This window comes from Scleropages formosus, chromosome 15, assembly GCF_900964775.1.
Source record: "Scleropages formosus chromosome 15, fSclFor1.1, whole genome shotgun sequence".
NCBI classification, from domain to species: Eukaryota; Metazoa; Chordata; class Actinopteri; order Osteoglossiformes; family Osteoglossidae; genus Scleropages; species Scleropages formosus.
Window position 1 is genome coordinate 19,959,694 of NC_041820.1, and position 16,465 is coordinate 19,976,158.

A 16,465-nucleotide genomic window follows, 5' to 3' on the forward strand; every position below is an offset into this window, starting at 1 on the left:
GCGCGAGCTTCCGTGTGGCCTGAAGTCTCTCCTTTTCAAGTGTGACCACCTGTCTTGTGTTGGGAAATAAATAAATAAATAAACAGAGGGCACACCAGCTGTCCCTGGCAGGCCGGTCACAGGTCAAGGACAGCCACCGCTGGGCCCCCTTCTTCTGCGCGCGCTGGACTCACCGGGCGCGCGGCCTCGCAGCGCTGCTGAACCCGGCGCGCGCCACTACGTGCTAACATTAATTAGCGTATCACGTCCGCAGAGCGTAGGAGCAGCTCGTCAGAATCACTTTCAAGCAGTACGTTCAAAACGGGGCAAACTGCGTGTTACTTTGAAAAGCGAGTGTTGTCGTCTTTCGTGCGCTTCGCCCTGCGCATAAACGACAGATGTGCGTGTCGTTAACTCGCTCGGCTTTCAAAATGTGTTCGTGCTCCGACTCCTCTCGCTTGCTTTCTGCTCGCCGAGACTAAGTGCGATATACGGGGGCACAGTGTCTTCATTGTTCGGGGATAGGCGGCCTAGGGCGGTCGCGCGGCGCGCGCGCGCGCGGACACGCACCGGCCCGGCCGCTCGCGAGCTCGCGCGGACAATGGAGGGGCCGGTCTCGTGGCCGCCGTCACAATGGAGTTTGAAGGAGGGAGTCGGGGCCGCGCTGTGGGGCCCAGGCGCGTCTGCGACTCGGGTTTGAGGCACGGACTGAGGGGGGGGAGGGTGGTGGGAAACGGAACGCGCCTCCGCTGGGACGGCACAGCCGAGCAGCTGGATTTCTTTAGAAGTGCAGTCAGGGGCTAATTAGAATCCCTTCCCAAAGAAATTGACCAGTGAATTGGCACGGAGATTTTAAATTAGACGCGCATTTTTTGTTTGTTTGCCTGTTCGCGAATGCTAATTTGTGCGCTCGTGTTTCATTAAGGCGAGCTGCAAATGAATGCAATTCTGGCGCGTTACCATTAAGGATTTTTTTTTTTTTTCCACAACAAAACAATATATGTGATTTCCGCTGTGGTTAGCTCAACATTTCCATTTTCCTAGTTTCGCCTTCACTTTGGCTTAATGTCTCAGAGCGCAGTTTAATCACTGTAAAGTTCCACCTGCTTTTTTTTTTTTTTCTTCTTTTTTTTGTAAATACAGTAGGAAGGAACAAGCTTACCGGGACTCAGGACTCGAGCGCTTTGTGGTGAACATGTAATGCCATCCTAAGAGATCCTTTGTCCTTCGCAACGACACATTGGTTCAATAGGACACAAAGACAAGGCCTGGACAACAGCGCTCTGTGTTGTGTACACAACCGTGGAGCAGCCCGCAGTGTTCGAGGCCCAAATTTCACACACACACACACACACACACACACACACACACACACACCTAAGATAGGCACACCCATCCTCTCAGTGCCTGCATACTGTGCAGTTCCTTGAACCCAAACATTTCCCATGCCCAAGAGTGTATGAAAGGGTTCTAACAGAAGTGTGTCTTGGTGATAGTTCTCATATTAAAATGTTCCCCAAACACCGGACCTGCCTGAGCTCATACCGTGGAGCAGCACAGGGAACCATGTGAGGCCCGTAAATGTCCTCTTGTAACTGGATCAGCGTTTCCATTTGACACAGGAACACGGGTATAACAATCCAAACAGGAGTCAAAGAAAAGGTTCCGTTTAATCTATGAATGAACTAAAAATAAGGACAAAATTAGCCATAACTCAAGATTGTCACATTTCCACGGCACACACAGGAATACACTCTGAAAGCACAAATAACACCCCCCACACACAAACCTGGAAATCAAAAACAAGCATCAGAGGATCTAAACAATGCTGCTTCTGCATACCGATTGTCCTACATAATCTATAAATCACTAACACTGAAGCATTTGTTTACTAGAAAATAGACCTTTGTTATATAAAAATTATATTAAATTCTAATGGCACTCCTACAAATTTTATTACCCCTCCTTCTCACCCTCCCCCTACCAAACTGACATTTAGTAGTCATTTTACACATAAAATTTGTGATATACAGTAAAATGCTGCACAAAAACAGAAAACAATAAATATTTGTCATGATTATACACAATTTCACAGTCTGGACCTTAACAGTAGCTGATGATAATTTTCCAGTTTTAATACACATACATTTAATTCTTTATGTAAATGTTAAAACACCTCAGCGACATTTATCACACTATGTCATCTAATGCGGGTCTATTTCAACGCTGTTTCTTCAGTCTTTATCTAGGTTTCTTTTTGAACCCTCTATGCAGGGACACTTCATGATTATCTGTTTTTAGGCTTGGCTTGCTACCCTGATATTTTAAGTTTGTTCAACTGCGGTAGTTTATTTCAATAGTTTGGTTTATATTTTCAATATTCCAAGAGCCTGTGGCATACCAACCACTACAGAGTTCCGCTCCAAGCCCAAAACTTTTTCCCCGCACTTGTGTCTAAAAGGCACATACTGTGTAAAAATAACAGTCACATAAATAAAATTATGTGAAAGACTGGAAGAGCCTTCATGAACAGGACTAATTTCTTTGCCCCTTATGTTACTAAATGCTTATTCAAAACATTTAATCAACAAACGAATAGCTGCGTACAAGAAAAACATTTCCTTCCTTTTAGCAGGACAAAAAAAATACTTGATGAAAAAAAAAGCCAAAAAAAAAAAAAAAAAATCAGTTGTTTTTGCTCTGTTCTGGTTCACTTTGCTGCAACATAAACAGCAAAAAAGCAAGTATGTAAGGTGTTTTTAATGGAACACTTTGAGATCTGATGGTCTTTCCATGTCAGAGAGCAGCTTGTTGAAACCTACTAAGGGACTGGATTGAAGGCACCGCTCCTTCTCAGCGCAAGCACAGGATTGCTGAAGACACACTTTCACGGCACGCAAATGCTGCACTGGCCCAGAATTCCTTCTTAAGACCTTCCATCCTTTATTGAGTCTTTTTCTTTTCAGCTCATTTAAAAGTTTAATCGTACCCTGACTTCCTTCAGATATGTGAACACATTAAAAAGAGCTGAAAACCAAATGGAAAACAAATTACACACTCCATAAACAAAGTGCAACTTCATTTTGCAGATGTACAGTCCTATCCTTGCCAAAAAAACTATGAAACAACAAATGGTGAGGCTGAAAAGGTGTCCGCTGATGGTTCCAATGCTGCATGCACCTGACCTCCTTTTAAGAAAGATATCCCTTCCATTTAATACAGGTTCATTCAATCCACACAAAATGCTGAGGCTGCTTAAACAATCTCCCCACAAAATAAAGGGGTTCAATAAATTCTTTTGAGATACAGTACCAGAGCAATGGAGAATGTACAATAAAAGTTGTACCTTTTAGACAGGTGTTTAAATTAAGATGTATTACTGCACCATCCTTTGATATTTTGTGAGATACCACTTGGCAACCTTTGGTGCTGTAACGCAACTTGCCTGTTGTTTTCGGGAGGGAGGGAGACCATGGTACTTCGGATATAAAACAAGATCCCAGAAGAAATTAACTGGTTAGCTTAGAGGCAATCCTTAACAGTTAGAATCTTTAAATATTCCCCCCACAGAATGTATATCCTTGGGGTGAACCTAAATAATTTTATAAATAAAAAAATATGTACATTAAATATACAAGTAGTTAGGAATAGCAGCTTACACATTATTTGAGTGTTGAAACTAAACTGAGGGGAACAATATGCAAGCCTGACAACAAGTGCTTTTTCGATTTGCAGGAAGCCAACCTCGAATATTTTACACAAGTCTATTCTTATTTAAGATGCACTGAAATTTCACATTACAGTAATGTATTTCCAATGAAAAATTACAATTTTGCCCCAGTACTAATGAAACAGCACCAAAAGCATCAATAGTCCATCAATAATCAGTTCTCAAAAAAATAAACTGAAAATGCGACAATTACATACAAAAGCCCGAGCAAAACACAGGCTTTCAATGTCACTGACAACATTGATGATAAATTACAATTCCAACAGTGTGCTTCTGTATTGCAGATGAAAAGTAATATTCAGCATCAGACCCCAGTAAACTCTGAACTGAAAAACTAATAAATAATTCTAATCAAGTTTCTTCAGGAAAGATAAAAAATGAAGATATAAATAACTTAGATTTTTAGTGCTAATTCCAGCCATTGTAAGATATGTATAGTTTACAAAACAAACCAAATTTTAAGTATTTAAAAAAAAAAACTCCCTTATCTGAAAATGGTTGCAGAAAATGTGTGATGACAAGTTTAACCAACAAGCTTGCTCAGTAGTTTTTTTTTTTCCTAACTGCAGAATACCACACACATTAATGCCAGTATGTAGCATCGGCTGTTTCCAGTATCTGGTGGCCAAATGTCCCCAAAAAGTGGTTCACAGAGAACAGCAATGAGAATAACGATGAAAAAACGTCTGCCGTAACAGTAAGGAACAGCCTTCTCAAAATATGACCATCACAGAGGTATTGGGCTTGGGGGGGGTGGGTGTCACATTGTGGCCTCAGGGCGAGCGAGCCAGACTGCAGATCCTCCGCTTGTCAAAGCTGGACCCCACTTCATAAAGAGACGCGGACTGGACAGCGCTCCTTATCACCGGTGGTCTCGCCTCAGCAAATGAGTGTGGCCACAAAGAGCCTTCTTCTCCGTTTCCTCTGATTAAACCCCACATCAAGCAGCAGTGTTGCACTTCTCCTTGCCCTTTGTGCACTTCATGCTAGTGACTGCGAATGGCACTTTTCAGAAGCTGGGCACCCCACGCCCCTCTCCCACCCCATCCTACATCCATACATTAAACTGGTCACACTCTTTGTGTGTCCCAGTACATGCGTTGTGCCATTATGTTTGTTTCAGCAGGCATCCTTCTCACAGGCACTTATTTTCACAGCAGATCCTTACGGTTTCGGAATTTGTTACCTGTTCGGTGCGAACGCCGTCAAAGACTGAATATCGGAGCCGAACCATCACTGCTACCGTTCACACAGAGGTACTACTACAATTTCCAGTGTCACAAACCTCACGGCTGTTTAAACATCCAAACACATTCCTTTTCCTTGAGCTCCGTGTTCAGGTCATTGAACCACATCATTATGCATTTTTGAGCACTAATAATATACTGCTGGCTTTCATTGGTTCGTTTCCTGAATGAGCAAGCAAATCACTACAATCCATACCACACTTGTTGGTATTCCGCTTGATTCCATGGAACCGTAAGGCCCACCGTACAAACAAATATTAGTAAACAGTTACAGTTAGATATGGTTTATGACTTCATCTTCAGCTAGCTTGAGCTTCACTATGCAGGTAGCAGCTAATGAAAGGAACAAATGAAAACCCAAAAGTCACTATAGCTGCATGTATTCCTTACCATTAAGTCTCTGGGGCCATGTTTTTTCACTTCTCAGAATTTAAGGATGATGACCTGATTTTCAGTTATTGCAAACAACAGAATGTTGTTGCTCGTGGACGGGCAGTTTGCAGAGCAAACTATTGTGGTATTGCTTATCCGTGTCAAATTTTGTGCCGTCAATCATCTGACCGCAGAATACATTCATTTCTTCATGCACTTCTTCATCCTTCATGCAAACCACTTCTGAGTATCACAGCAGAACTATTTTAGACAACTGAAGGTCAATGAGGCACGCTCGGTTTCCCCCACCACCTATTACTGTACATGTGATGAGAGCCCACCAAAATCTCAGAGCCAGTAGAAGAGCCAATACATTTTAGGGCATATCCATCATTACCCCTTTTAAAAAAAAAAAAAAGCAAATTTTACCACCTGGATAACATTTGAACAAGAATAAGCAAGCCCAGTCTTCAGCTCTACTTTCCAAGTTGCTCCGCTTAATTACAAAAGGAGTTGTTGGGAACCAGGGGACACAGCCTCATAAATACACTTGAAACATCATATGCTCCTTTCTACGTATTTACACCCACACGATGCACACAGTGGTACCGTACTTGTTCTTAGCTGAGGGGAGAACTTATCCAATGGCCAGGGTCTTGACGAGGCCACAGTGGAATTTACGGATGTGGCGGTAGAGGTCCCCTGACTGAGTGAAGCGCCTCTCACACCACTTGCAGGCATGCGGCTTCTCGCGCGTGTGTACCACAGCATGCCGGCTCAGGTTGTGCGAGTACTGGAAGCTCTTGCCACACTGGCCGCAGGTGTAGGGCTTCTCGCCCGAGTGCGTGCGCTCGTGCCTTTTCAGCGTGTACATGCAGGAGAAGGTCTTGCCGCACTGCGAGCAGGTGGGCACCGAGCCGTCGGGCGACAGCTTGGCCCGGGTGCCGTCCTTCTCACGGAAGTGTGCGCTGAGGTGCAGCTGGAGCACGTGGGGACTGGGGAAGACCTTGCTGCAGAGCGGACACACGCAGACCTGCTGGCCTGGGGGAAGCAGCACCCCGCTGGAGGTGGAGATGTCCGAGGAAGCCAGGTCGTCGTCGTCGTCATCCTCCTCCTCCTCCTCGCTGTCCCCGAGGAGCCCCCCTCCGTCCACCTCGCCTGCTGCCTCCCCTCCTCCTCTCCCTCTCCTCCCAACTTCCGCACCCCCCTCCTCCTCCTGCTCCATCAGGTCCTCCCCCCGGGGGAGGAGAGCTGCGGTGGGGCCGTTGTTGCCGGGGAAGAGGGCAGCGAACCCTGTCACCACCGAGCTCCTGGCGCAATTCCCAAAGCGCTGGCTCTCCGGCCCCGGCGGCTCACTGTCCTCCTGCTCTGACAGCAAGTCTTGTTCATCTTTAACAAGTGGCTCGGAGCCCTGCTGCTGGCTGTCGAGGGCCAGCTGTCCCGAGACATAGGAGGGGCGCGAGGAATCTCTGCTAGACAGAGGCTTGAGGGACAAATCCAGAGCGCAGTCCGTGTCATCCGAAGCCCGGGACCTCTGGGACAGCGACGCTGTGGAACCACTGACATCGGCGTTTGTTTTTCCAGCTGTTCGGATGCAAGTCTCGGCCTCCGCTGACACATAATTGACACCTACAAGGTCCGGGGACCCGCCGGGGTGACCGTTTGCCTTCTGCCCGCTCAGTGCAGACCTATCACAGTCGGTGACAGCCAGCCGGAGCTCGCTGTGCTCCGTGTCAAATTCATCTGCATGGGGGGGCCTATGTCGGGGGCGCTGCGGCCACCGGCGGGGAGCCTTAGGGAGGCCCGGCTGCTCGCTGTCCGAGGAGCTCTCTCTGTCTAGGCCGCCCAGGACTATCCCGTCACGTGCCCTCTCATCCGGCGAGCCGAGCTCCTTGTCCTTCAGCCGGCCTTTGCACACCTTCACTATGTCGTACATGTGCAGGTAGCTGGCAGCGGCCAGGACGTCCTCCACGGGCAGGGTGCTGAATTCCAGCTTGCCCTCATACATGAATTCCAGCAGCAGGCTGAAAGCCGGGGCCGTCACAATGTCACTGTTCAGATGCACAACGTCCCTTTTGTCCAGCTGGTCCCGGTAGAAGAGGTGGAAGTACATGCTGCAGGAGGCCAGCACGGCTCTGTGCGCCCGGAATCGCGCCTCTCCCACCAGCACGGTGCAATCGCACAGGAAACCCTGGTGACGCTGCTGACTCAGGCGCTGCAGCAACTGGCGGCTATGGTCTGGGAACTCCATTCTTCCCTCATAACCTGATGAAAAACAGGAAAAACTGGATATTAAACAAACAGAAGGCGGCCGTTCCGACAGCAGCGCCGGCGACTCAGCAACGGCTGTAGCCACTGGATCAACAACTGAAAGTGAAGCCACTGTCCAGTTTCCGTGTCCACTGTCCACCACAACTAATAAAAACACTTACACATTTGCACAGACAACTTTCAGCGGGCCGACTTCATTGCGAATACTGCAAAAGACTATTTTTTTTTTTTTTTAAGTACAATAAATTATCACGCAGCGTTCTTCTGCTGCAAATTTAGGCAATTTGGAAAGTCGACCGAAGGACTTAAGTCTTAGTCGGAAACGGGTATTTTGACAGCAATTAAAGCCCGTAAGAGCACGAAAGGGATACTGAGCTCGAAAAACAAACTCATACCTGATGAAGAGCAGTATTTGGAAGTGTTAAAATACACGAGCGAGATTAGGTGAGTGCATGGCGACGCATCGATCCGTGGGAAGTCGCCGCCGGGCGTTTTAAAGCTCCGTACCTCGATCTGCGCTCAGAAACAGCAGTCCGAGTAGTTGGTCGCTACTTTTTGCGCTTCCCATCGAAAGCGAAAAGGGTCCCGAGACCAGCGGCAACCGCACTCTTGCGGCGCGGTCCGATCGCGACTCCCCGTGTTTCAGCGATCCGCCGCGTGAGAGCAGCCCGAGCAGGCAGGGTGCGCGCTGCCGAGTGCCGCTGCCGAGTGCCGCCGCCGCCGCCGGCCGAGCGCTGCTCGCTAATGACACGGCGGGCTGCGCAGTCAGCTGCTCTGACATCAGCGCGCGGTAACGCTACCTCCAGCTGTGCTCCTCTCACTGCCATATGTTCCTCCAAATCAAGCTGCCCGAGAACCCGCAGCCGGGCGCCTTTAAACTTCGAGCGGACCTTTTATAGGCATTTCAGACAAGGCTAACTCTTTATTTTTGCGGACCCTCCGCCGCCGCCCACTCCCCGCTTCACAATATCGAAACGCTACTTGCATCAACTACGTAGCGGTGGAAGTGGACCCGGTTTTAATAACGCGCGCGCTCGCTCGCTCGCTCGCTCGCGCTCCCGCACATACACACACGTTGTCATGTCGTTCTCCGCTCACTGTGTCCATTTAACGACGCGCCCCGACACACACAGGTTCTGTCCAAAGACAAAGGCAGGACTCGCAAGCAAAGTTTACGTTTAATTTTTTTTTAAAAAAAAGCCTGGAATAACAGCTTTTATTGATACTTTTACTTTCGTTATGAATTGTTTAGTGAAAGTTTCAACATCAAACACGAAAACGACGACCTGCCGTGGGAAGCGGCCAGTGTGTGGAGGCTTCGCGAAATGAGGCAACGCGCTCGTGGAGTGGAGTGGAGCTGACGGGAAGGCGCGCGGGTGCACGCCGCCTCGAGCCGGACGGCTGCGCTGGGGGGTAAGACTGAGGTAGTTACCATCCACGAAGTTTCGCTGACGGCTTCTTCCCCCCCACACGAACGCCGCATACTCACACGTGTCCTTCGAGCCCAGGACTCTCACAGCGCTCTCCCTAAACCACCTTCCCCGCTCCCATGATGTGCCTTCCAGATGTTGGCGTCTCCGGTCTCTCCTTGCGTCTCGGTTCGTCCCTGGCAGCCAAGCAGCGCCCTGTGGTGTCGGTCGAGCAGGTTGTTCATGGTCCAGTCTCGCGATAGCGCGCGCCACAATAGGTACTGTACTACTGCGTAACATCACACAGTGGCAGCAAGTAGCAGCCCGCTCCAGAGGCACAACTTTTTTTCGTCAGGACTGCAGGCATCGCTTCCCACACTACAACTTGAACACATTCTCACACTTTTATTGCAGTGAAAGCTGAGGCTCCTCTTTTTCTCACTTTACACATTTTTTTTTTTTTAATTCTGGAACGATTAACACATTTTTTATGTTGTTGAAGGGAAAAAAAATGCATTTTGTAACCTCGTCAGAATTTCTCTCATCGCGAAACAGCATCTAAGTAGGAAGGAATAATGTGAAGTGAGAGTCTGTGGCACCACTGACTGGAAAAGCAGCAGAAAGGGGGCCTCCTCATTCCACAGTGGACACCAAAGGCAGCAGGGTTAGGGGAAGAAGCTTCATTTATGACCTCATAGTCCACGACATCTTCATTTTTGTTAACGGTCTGCAAAGTCTGTTGTCCTGGCCGAGGGCACGGCTGGGTCAGCTGCACTTTGTGACGCAGGGAAGGGGGTCGCCAAGGACCTGTCTGACCACCCAGCCCTAAGACGTCCCCACCACACAGAAGCAGGGCAGAGTCCCGTCCCATCCATCCCAGTACCCATCGTCCCACTCCTGCTACCCACAGCTAACACCGTTCCCGCTTTCCGGCCATAAGCTGCTAAGTAGCCTTTGGGCGGACGTTACATTTTCGGTTTTAAATCCCATGGGTCAAGTGTCCAGCAACCTAATGCTTAGGTACTTCTCCACACGCATCACACACCCAGCAAAACAGGGCGTTTAGCTCAAATTCCCCCCGCTATCATTCATGGGTCTCGCTATCCAGGCACACCCCTCCCCCACTGATCACTTTTGTTCTTGACCACTTACTTGTGTAACTGGAGGTCTTATTGTAACACTCTTTCTTTGCCCCACCCCACCTCTTTTTACTGCAGCTGCTGTAGCCTTCTGTGCATCTGTGGCAGAATTCCTTCATTGTAAAACAGCCACTGCTGATACGTTTCATCGAGCGTTCGGGCATCAGACTATTTGTTTAGCCCTATTATTGTTGCCCCGTGGCACCTCGGACCCCCCCCGGCCGAGGCACCGCAGTTCACAGCGTTCACTAGAGCCCCGGCACCATGTACATCCCTTACAGCAATAACGGAATTGCAATGGAGATAAACAGGCAAATCAAGAAGTACAAATTTTGGCTTCTGCAACATCTGATGTGTTTGTTCCTTCACATGTTGTGCTCACACTAGTTCAAAGATAACAGACAACCAGCCGCTGTACACTTTGTAAGCTATGAAATAGGCTTGAATAGGATGCTGCTATTCTGGATGCCTAATTGGTTCATCAAAGCATAGCACTGATAATTAACAAACACTAGTTATGGCTGCAGAAGAACTTTTGAGGTTTGGGCTGTTTGAATGGGTAAGCAATGATCCCAGACATTATTATTTGTACTCGTCCTTTTGATTTATGGGACACCAGGCTGTAAGCAGGCGTCCTGCCAGGGCCAGCACAGGTGTTTTGGGGTTTTATTCATTAACATTCCACCCATTAATTGGATTCAAGAGGATGTAAAACACCTGGTAACTGTTATGAATCTCAGGCTGTGCGGATGCATCGATAGTGGAGTTTGTGGTGAATCTTAAAATCGTGTCATAATAGGCACGGAAACGAAAGTTAATTGGCTTTTAAATACTCTAGACTCGTGTGTCTAGGAAGCCTACTTGATACTCATGTTAACTAGACCAGCTATATGTCAAGTTGGATTGACAGCACTATAACCCCGTACTGTATTCACATACATCTGTAAACTGTAGCAGACCTCACATTTACTCTGTCCCACATGTTAGCATTCAGTGGCCATCTATATGGAGTTATAAGCTATATAACGTAAACTTGCCAGGCATAAAAAGAGACTTCATGAATTTCTGTATTGTAAAGAAATGTGATACAATTAGATGTGTTATTATATTATACATATGATAATATGTATATTATAAATATGATAAAGTGTGTGTGTGTGTGTGTGTGTGTGTGTGTGTATGATAATATGTCACACAGCACCTGGGTGGTGCGAGAGAACGTGGATTCGATCCCCGCTCAGTCCGTGTGGAGTTTGCATGTTCTCCCCATGCACTCCGGATGCTCCGGTTTCCTCCCAGAGTCCAAAGACATGCTGTTCAGGTTCCCTCATAGTGTGTGAGTGACAGAGAGAGTGAGTGTGTTCCACTGATGTATGGATGAGTGACCCAGTGTAAGTAGTGTATCTAGCAGTGTAAGTCACCACGGTGAATAAGGTGTGTGGGCTAGTTACACTGCATAGTATTCATTGTAAATCACTTTGGAGAAAAGCATCTGCTAAGTGAATAAATGTAAATGTAAATTGTGTTGCATGATTCTTTTGCATGGGAATACCCTCAAATGCACACAAGTATATTTTACTCAAAACTTGCTGTTATAAAACAATCTGCGTGCAGCAGCATTGTGTGGTAACTAGAGGGAAAAGTCCACATTCACTAAAACAAGTATCACTTTTAAGCACGATAAAGACAGCAACTCTGGGCCACAGATGCTTATCTTGTGCCCCTTGCTCTTTGGCCCTCACCTCATCCCACAACCCAACTGCCTCCTCTTGAACTTCTTGAATCACCTCTGCTCTGTGTTTCAGCTGTATCCTTTTTTGAAGGTGACATTTGGGCTGCAAACTTTTTTGCCCCCCCAACATAGTACTGTGTCAGGGGTAGGATGACGTTGACCTGGCACCAGCACGGGTTTGGGAGGGACCTGGCAGAAGTCACAGAGGATCTGCTGCTGGGATTCTTATCCTGTTACCACTTTGTTCCATTTTGGGCCCTCTAGTGACATTAAATCTATAGTGGCTGTGGCTCCTTGCACAAATCGTTGTATTGTTGATCAGCACACAAGTGTGACTTCTTAGTATGGCCAGAAAACATCCTTTCATCAAAATTATGACTTTTTTCTATTCCTTTTGTGGTTTTTTTGTGAAACGTGACTTATTAATGAATGCAGCAGATAGGAATGCATGTCGGAAAAATCTGGTTCTTGTGGTTTCCTTCATATTGTTCAAATGTTTTAATATGTATTTGTGCATTTTATTACTATTTTAAAATATACTTTTTTTGCTTTTTTCATAATTTTATCAAAGAAACAAAAGATGGAATTTCTTCTTGCATGAATCACAGAAAACTTAATTATTCAATTACTTAGTAATTCAGTACTACACAGGATGTCTATAATAAGAACTGGATAACCACATCATTATATATTTCTCAACTTTCACTTCAGTTAAAGGAAGAATGGACTGTTGGCAACACTCACTTGTCATACTTGCTTATCCAGAAATCTTACTCCAGTTTAATGGTTAAAAGTTGACAGGTACACACACCCACGCATATTGAAACCGACAGGTTCCAAAAAAGCACATTCCATCTGCACCTACACAGCCTCGCACAAATATATTCACACACATTTGCTGGGAACCATTAAACAAATTCTAACAATAAAAATGATAATATTTAGAACTTTTATAGTTCTGCTAATCTAATTCATATGCATAAATGATTTATTAATGGATGTGTCATGAAAATATATATATTTTTTGTTAATTCTGGTGATGGGGATAAATTCTATACAAAGTTCTTACACATCTGTTCTCTATTCCTTTTAATAACTTTGTGTTAATTATTCTCCTTTGATTTTCAGGGCAGTGCCACAATGCTGTGTATTTAGCTGCTATTTCGAATTTTATATTCTGCCTGGTTTAAAATTCATTTTGTGACAGTGTATCTTTACAGTTCCGAAAAAAATGTCCTCACATGGGAAGAGCTAATGATTTTAGAGACCTTTTTCAAGTAATAGATTTATGGTGCCCTGCTGTCTATGCTTGGCCCATCTGTCATCGGTTGTGTGTTTTTAGGTGGTACGGATTCAGCCAGGAGGTGTACCTACAAAAATGATATGCGCCCGACTGGTGGCTTTGAGGTGTGCATCAACCGCTTTTTCTCTGCTAAATTGTCCCCACTCTGCTTGTTCTGTGGTTTGAAACAGGGTCACACTTGCTGCAAGGTGTTCTCAGCATGCACCGGAATGCCGAACGACAGACAGCTCTGCGCGAGGAGGTGCAGTTTGTTTCTGTGCATGGACTGCTGGATGCACAGCCCTCAACGCTGCATGGTTTCTGGATGTACAGCAGCTGCTCCACTTGTGCAGAGGATGTGCAGATAGATAGGGGGGATGATGACTGTTGTGCTCGTTTTTATCAGAGGCATTCTATAAATGCAATGGAGTAAAACAAATTAGGTATCGTTTCAAACCAGCAGTGTTAATCAGCCAGCAAGACACACACCCATCATGATCTAATCATCACTCGGTATGCCACTTGTGACAAAGGTATGCAAGAACAGAACACATACCAAACCTTATCACCTGCTATCAATATGTTACGGACTCTTTTCTTTATTTCCTTGCTAAGGAGATGGTGATACGATCAGTTTAGCATAGTGCTAGTTCATATTTTCGTTAATGAAAGCAAAACAAAAGATTGCATCACCAAATGGGACAAACACCTAGGGGCGAATTGTTCAGGAGCTGTTGTCCTCTCATTAATTAGAGCTAGAAGCATATTTTTGTCATTTAAACAGGAGAAAAACACTGCAGGGGAAACAAAGCACTGGCCAGATGTTTAAGCACCTGAGCAATTCTTGAGAAGAGGAACTCAGAACAGGGACAGAAAAACAAAAGACGTTAAAAAGTTGATGTGCCGGTTCTGTCAATCAGCGTGCAGCACCAAGACATACGCAGTGTGACTGCAATGTATGTATAACACATGGGGAGAACACTAAGGGAGTTTCACTGACCAGAGGTAACACTATAAAAATGGTGTGGAAATTATTTACTTTCCTCTGCAACCAAGTAAACTGGACTCACTCCAGACTGTAGACTTCTGGCACCCTATTTGTTCTGAAGTATTGGCTCAGCGGCGCAGAGGGTAGCGCTGTAGTGCCTCACAGCACCAGGGCTATGCATTTGGAAAGGGGTTCAGATCTGCGTGGATTTTGCATGTTCTTCCATTGTTCTCCTAGGTTTCCTCCCACAGTTCAAAGACGTGTTTTCAGCTGAACTAGTCACTCTGCATTGCCCTTCCTGTGAATGAATGAATGAATGAATGAATATGTTACATTGCTCTGCTTAATAAATGGGTGGATGCTTATAGGTAGCTAAATGTATGTAGTATATCTGGCATTGCAAGCTGACAAATTACTAGGTAATAATCATTGTACATTGTTTTGGACAAAAGTGTGTGCAAAATAAATGTGTCACAAAAGTATTATTACTGATTTGCTATTCTGAAGCAAATGAGTTACTGACATTCCTTCTTGCATACAATTTACCTATTAAAACCTGTACAATCTCTAATCCTATAAACACAGATCCTCAGGAGTAAAAAAAGACATAGCCCTTAACATGGAATCTTAATATTAAATATTATAAAAACCTTTCTTATTAAACGTGCCCAGTTTGCCTGAAAAGTCATGCATGAATGTAATTGATGCAGACCTAGTCACGGGCTTTTGGTTTCCGTGGATCTCAGGATGCAGCCGTCCGGTGGCTGTGTGTGCGCGTGTGTGGCTAAGGGACAGTGCTTGGGGGTGAAACAAAGCACCGGTTGTGCCCAGGGACTGCTCTCCCCTCAGCACACTGTGGAAAATGAGGGTTTCCCACAGGAGTCGGAGGGAGGGAGGGAGGGAGGGAGAGAGAGAGGGGGAACATCCTGGAGATCCATTCTTCCTCCCTGCCACCATCAATGGCATTCCCAGCCAGACTCAGTCCGTCTCAGGCCCTGTGAGATGCAAACAAAGGGCCCGCATTCCTGTGCTGTCTGCAACCAGGCCACAGTGTGTCCACCCGAGGCAGCCCTCCAGCCACCAGGACCCAGTCATTAACAACCTGCTTGTTCTTTTTTAATGCTGCTGTTGTTGCTGTCCTTATTTATTCATAAGATGACCCCAGGAAGCAGTCATTATTTCATTGGATGGAAACATAGAGCAAACTAAGTTTGTCATAAGTGTATAATTTTTAGCCCTTTTAATAGTGCTTTTTCTAATGATGACCTGCAGGCGGAATAACAGCAGTTCTCTTTCTGTAACTTGAATGCCATTACTTAACCGCTACTCCCCCTGTTGACTTGTGCAATGTGTACTGCAAGTATTACGTATAATCCAACTGCAGCTCATTCACCATTTTGGCAGTGTATTTCACATATTTTTTGGGTGACTTCAAAAGATTTGTGATAATTTTGACTATAAAATCATGCTTTATATTAAGCCATAAGGCACCTCTTTGGACAAAAACTCAGTTTATGCCTAGAAAGAAAACTCTTTGAGGCGGGTAGGGAAATATTTCAGCATCCAGCGGCTTTGAAGAGCCACATCTATGATATCAGCATTCTTGTGGATACATGTAAAAGTGTTCTGGTGGCAACAGGTACTACAGTTCTTAGACATGTTGCTTTGCATTTGCAAACCCAGGTTCAACTCCCACTTCCTGCTGTAGTGCGCTTGAGCAAGGTACTTAACCTAAATTGCTCCAGTAAAAATGACTCACCTGTATAAATAACTGTAAGTATTGTAGGAATCCACAATTTAGGGTCACTTTAAGATCAATTGATCATCTTTCTATCACGTATTATCATATGAAAACATCAAGGTAATACACATTGCCTATGGACATCCAAGACAACATCTGCTGGATTATTAGTACCTTAGTGTACAAAGCTAATATTCTAATGCTTTGGAGAGAAGAAGCAGGCAAAAAGAATAATAATAATAATGACCAGAAGTTAAAGCTTTATCTTTTTTGTGGCATGATGGGTGTTGTTTTGCAGAGTGGTGTGATGGTTATTCTGCCATCTGGAGTGCATCTGAGGGTTTGGTCACAGTCTCTGTCCTTCTCCTGTCCCATGCTATCACTCTACCAAAACACAGTCAGGCTGGCATCATGCCTCCTCATACACCTCCACTATAACCATTTTCCAGGTGAGGAGAATCCCTGTGTTTTTATCTCTAATCGACAGCAGTGAAGCGTGTGTGAAAATGTTATGTACAAGGAATGGTACGCGGATCGTAAGCTTGACCCGAGAAAGAAGTACTGTACCAAAGTTA

The 16,465-nt window shown here is 45.7% G+C and overlaps 1 protein-coding gene across 3 annotated transcripts; it reads right to left on the reverse strand.

The window, feature by feature from the left end:
* Positions 1-4,070: 4,070 nt before the first annotated feature.
* Positions 4,071-9,236, reverse strand: zbtb42 (zinc finger and BTB domain containing 42). Of its 3 annotated transcripts, none has more exons than XM_018727337.2 (2): positions 9,089-9,236; positions 4,071-7,593 (listed from the first exon to the last, which is right to left on the reverse strand). In XM_018727337.2, exon 2 carries the CDS (start codon positions 7,577-7,579, stop codon positions 5,966-5,968), a length of 1,614 nt encoding a protein of 537 aa, XP_018582853.1. In that variant the 5' UTR covers positions 7,580-7,593; positions 9,089-9,236; the 3' UTR covers positions 4,071-5,965. The 3 variants fall into 3 exon arrangements, with proteins under 3 accessions (XP_018582853.1, XP_018582851.1, XP_018582852.1); XM_018727335.2 differs by lacking the exon at positions 9,089-9,236 and adding an exon at positions 8,107-8,292; XM_018727336.2 differs by lacking the exon at positions 9,089-9,236 and adding an exon at positions 7,995-8,095.
* Positions 9,237-16,465: the final 7,229 nt, after the last annotated feature.

Coding starts and splice junctions, on each gene's coding strand:
- zbtb42 (XM_018727335.2), bottom strand. CDS start 8,167: ATGGGAAGCGCAAAAAGTAGCGACCAACTACTCGGACTGCTGTTTCTG. Junction 7,594..8,106: donor GTTTCTGAGCGCAGATCGAG/GTACGGAGCTTT, acceptor GTTTTTCATCAG/GTTATGAGGGAAGAATGGAG.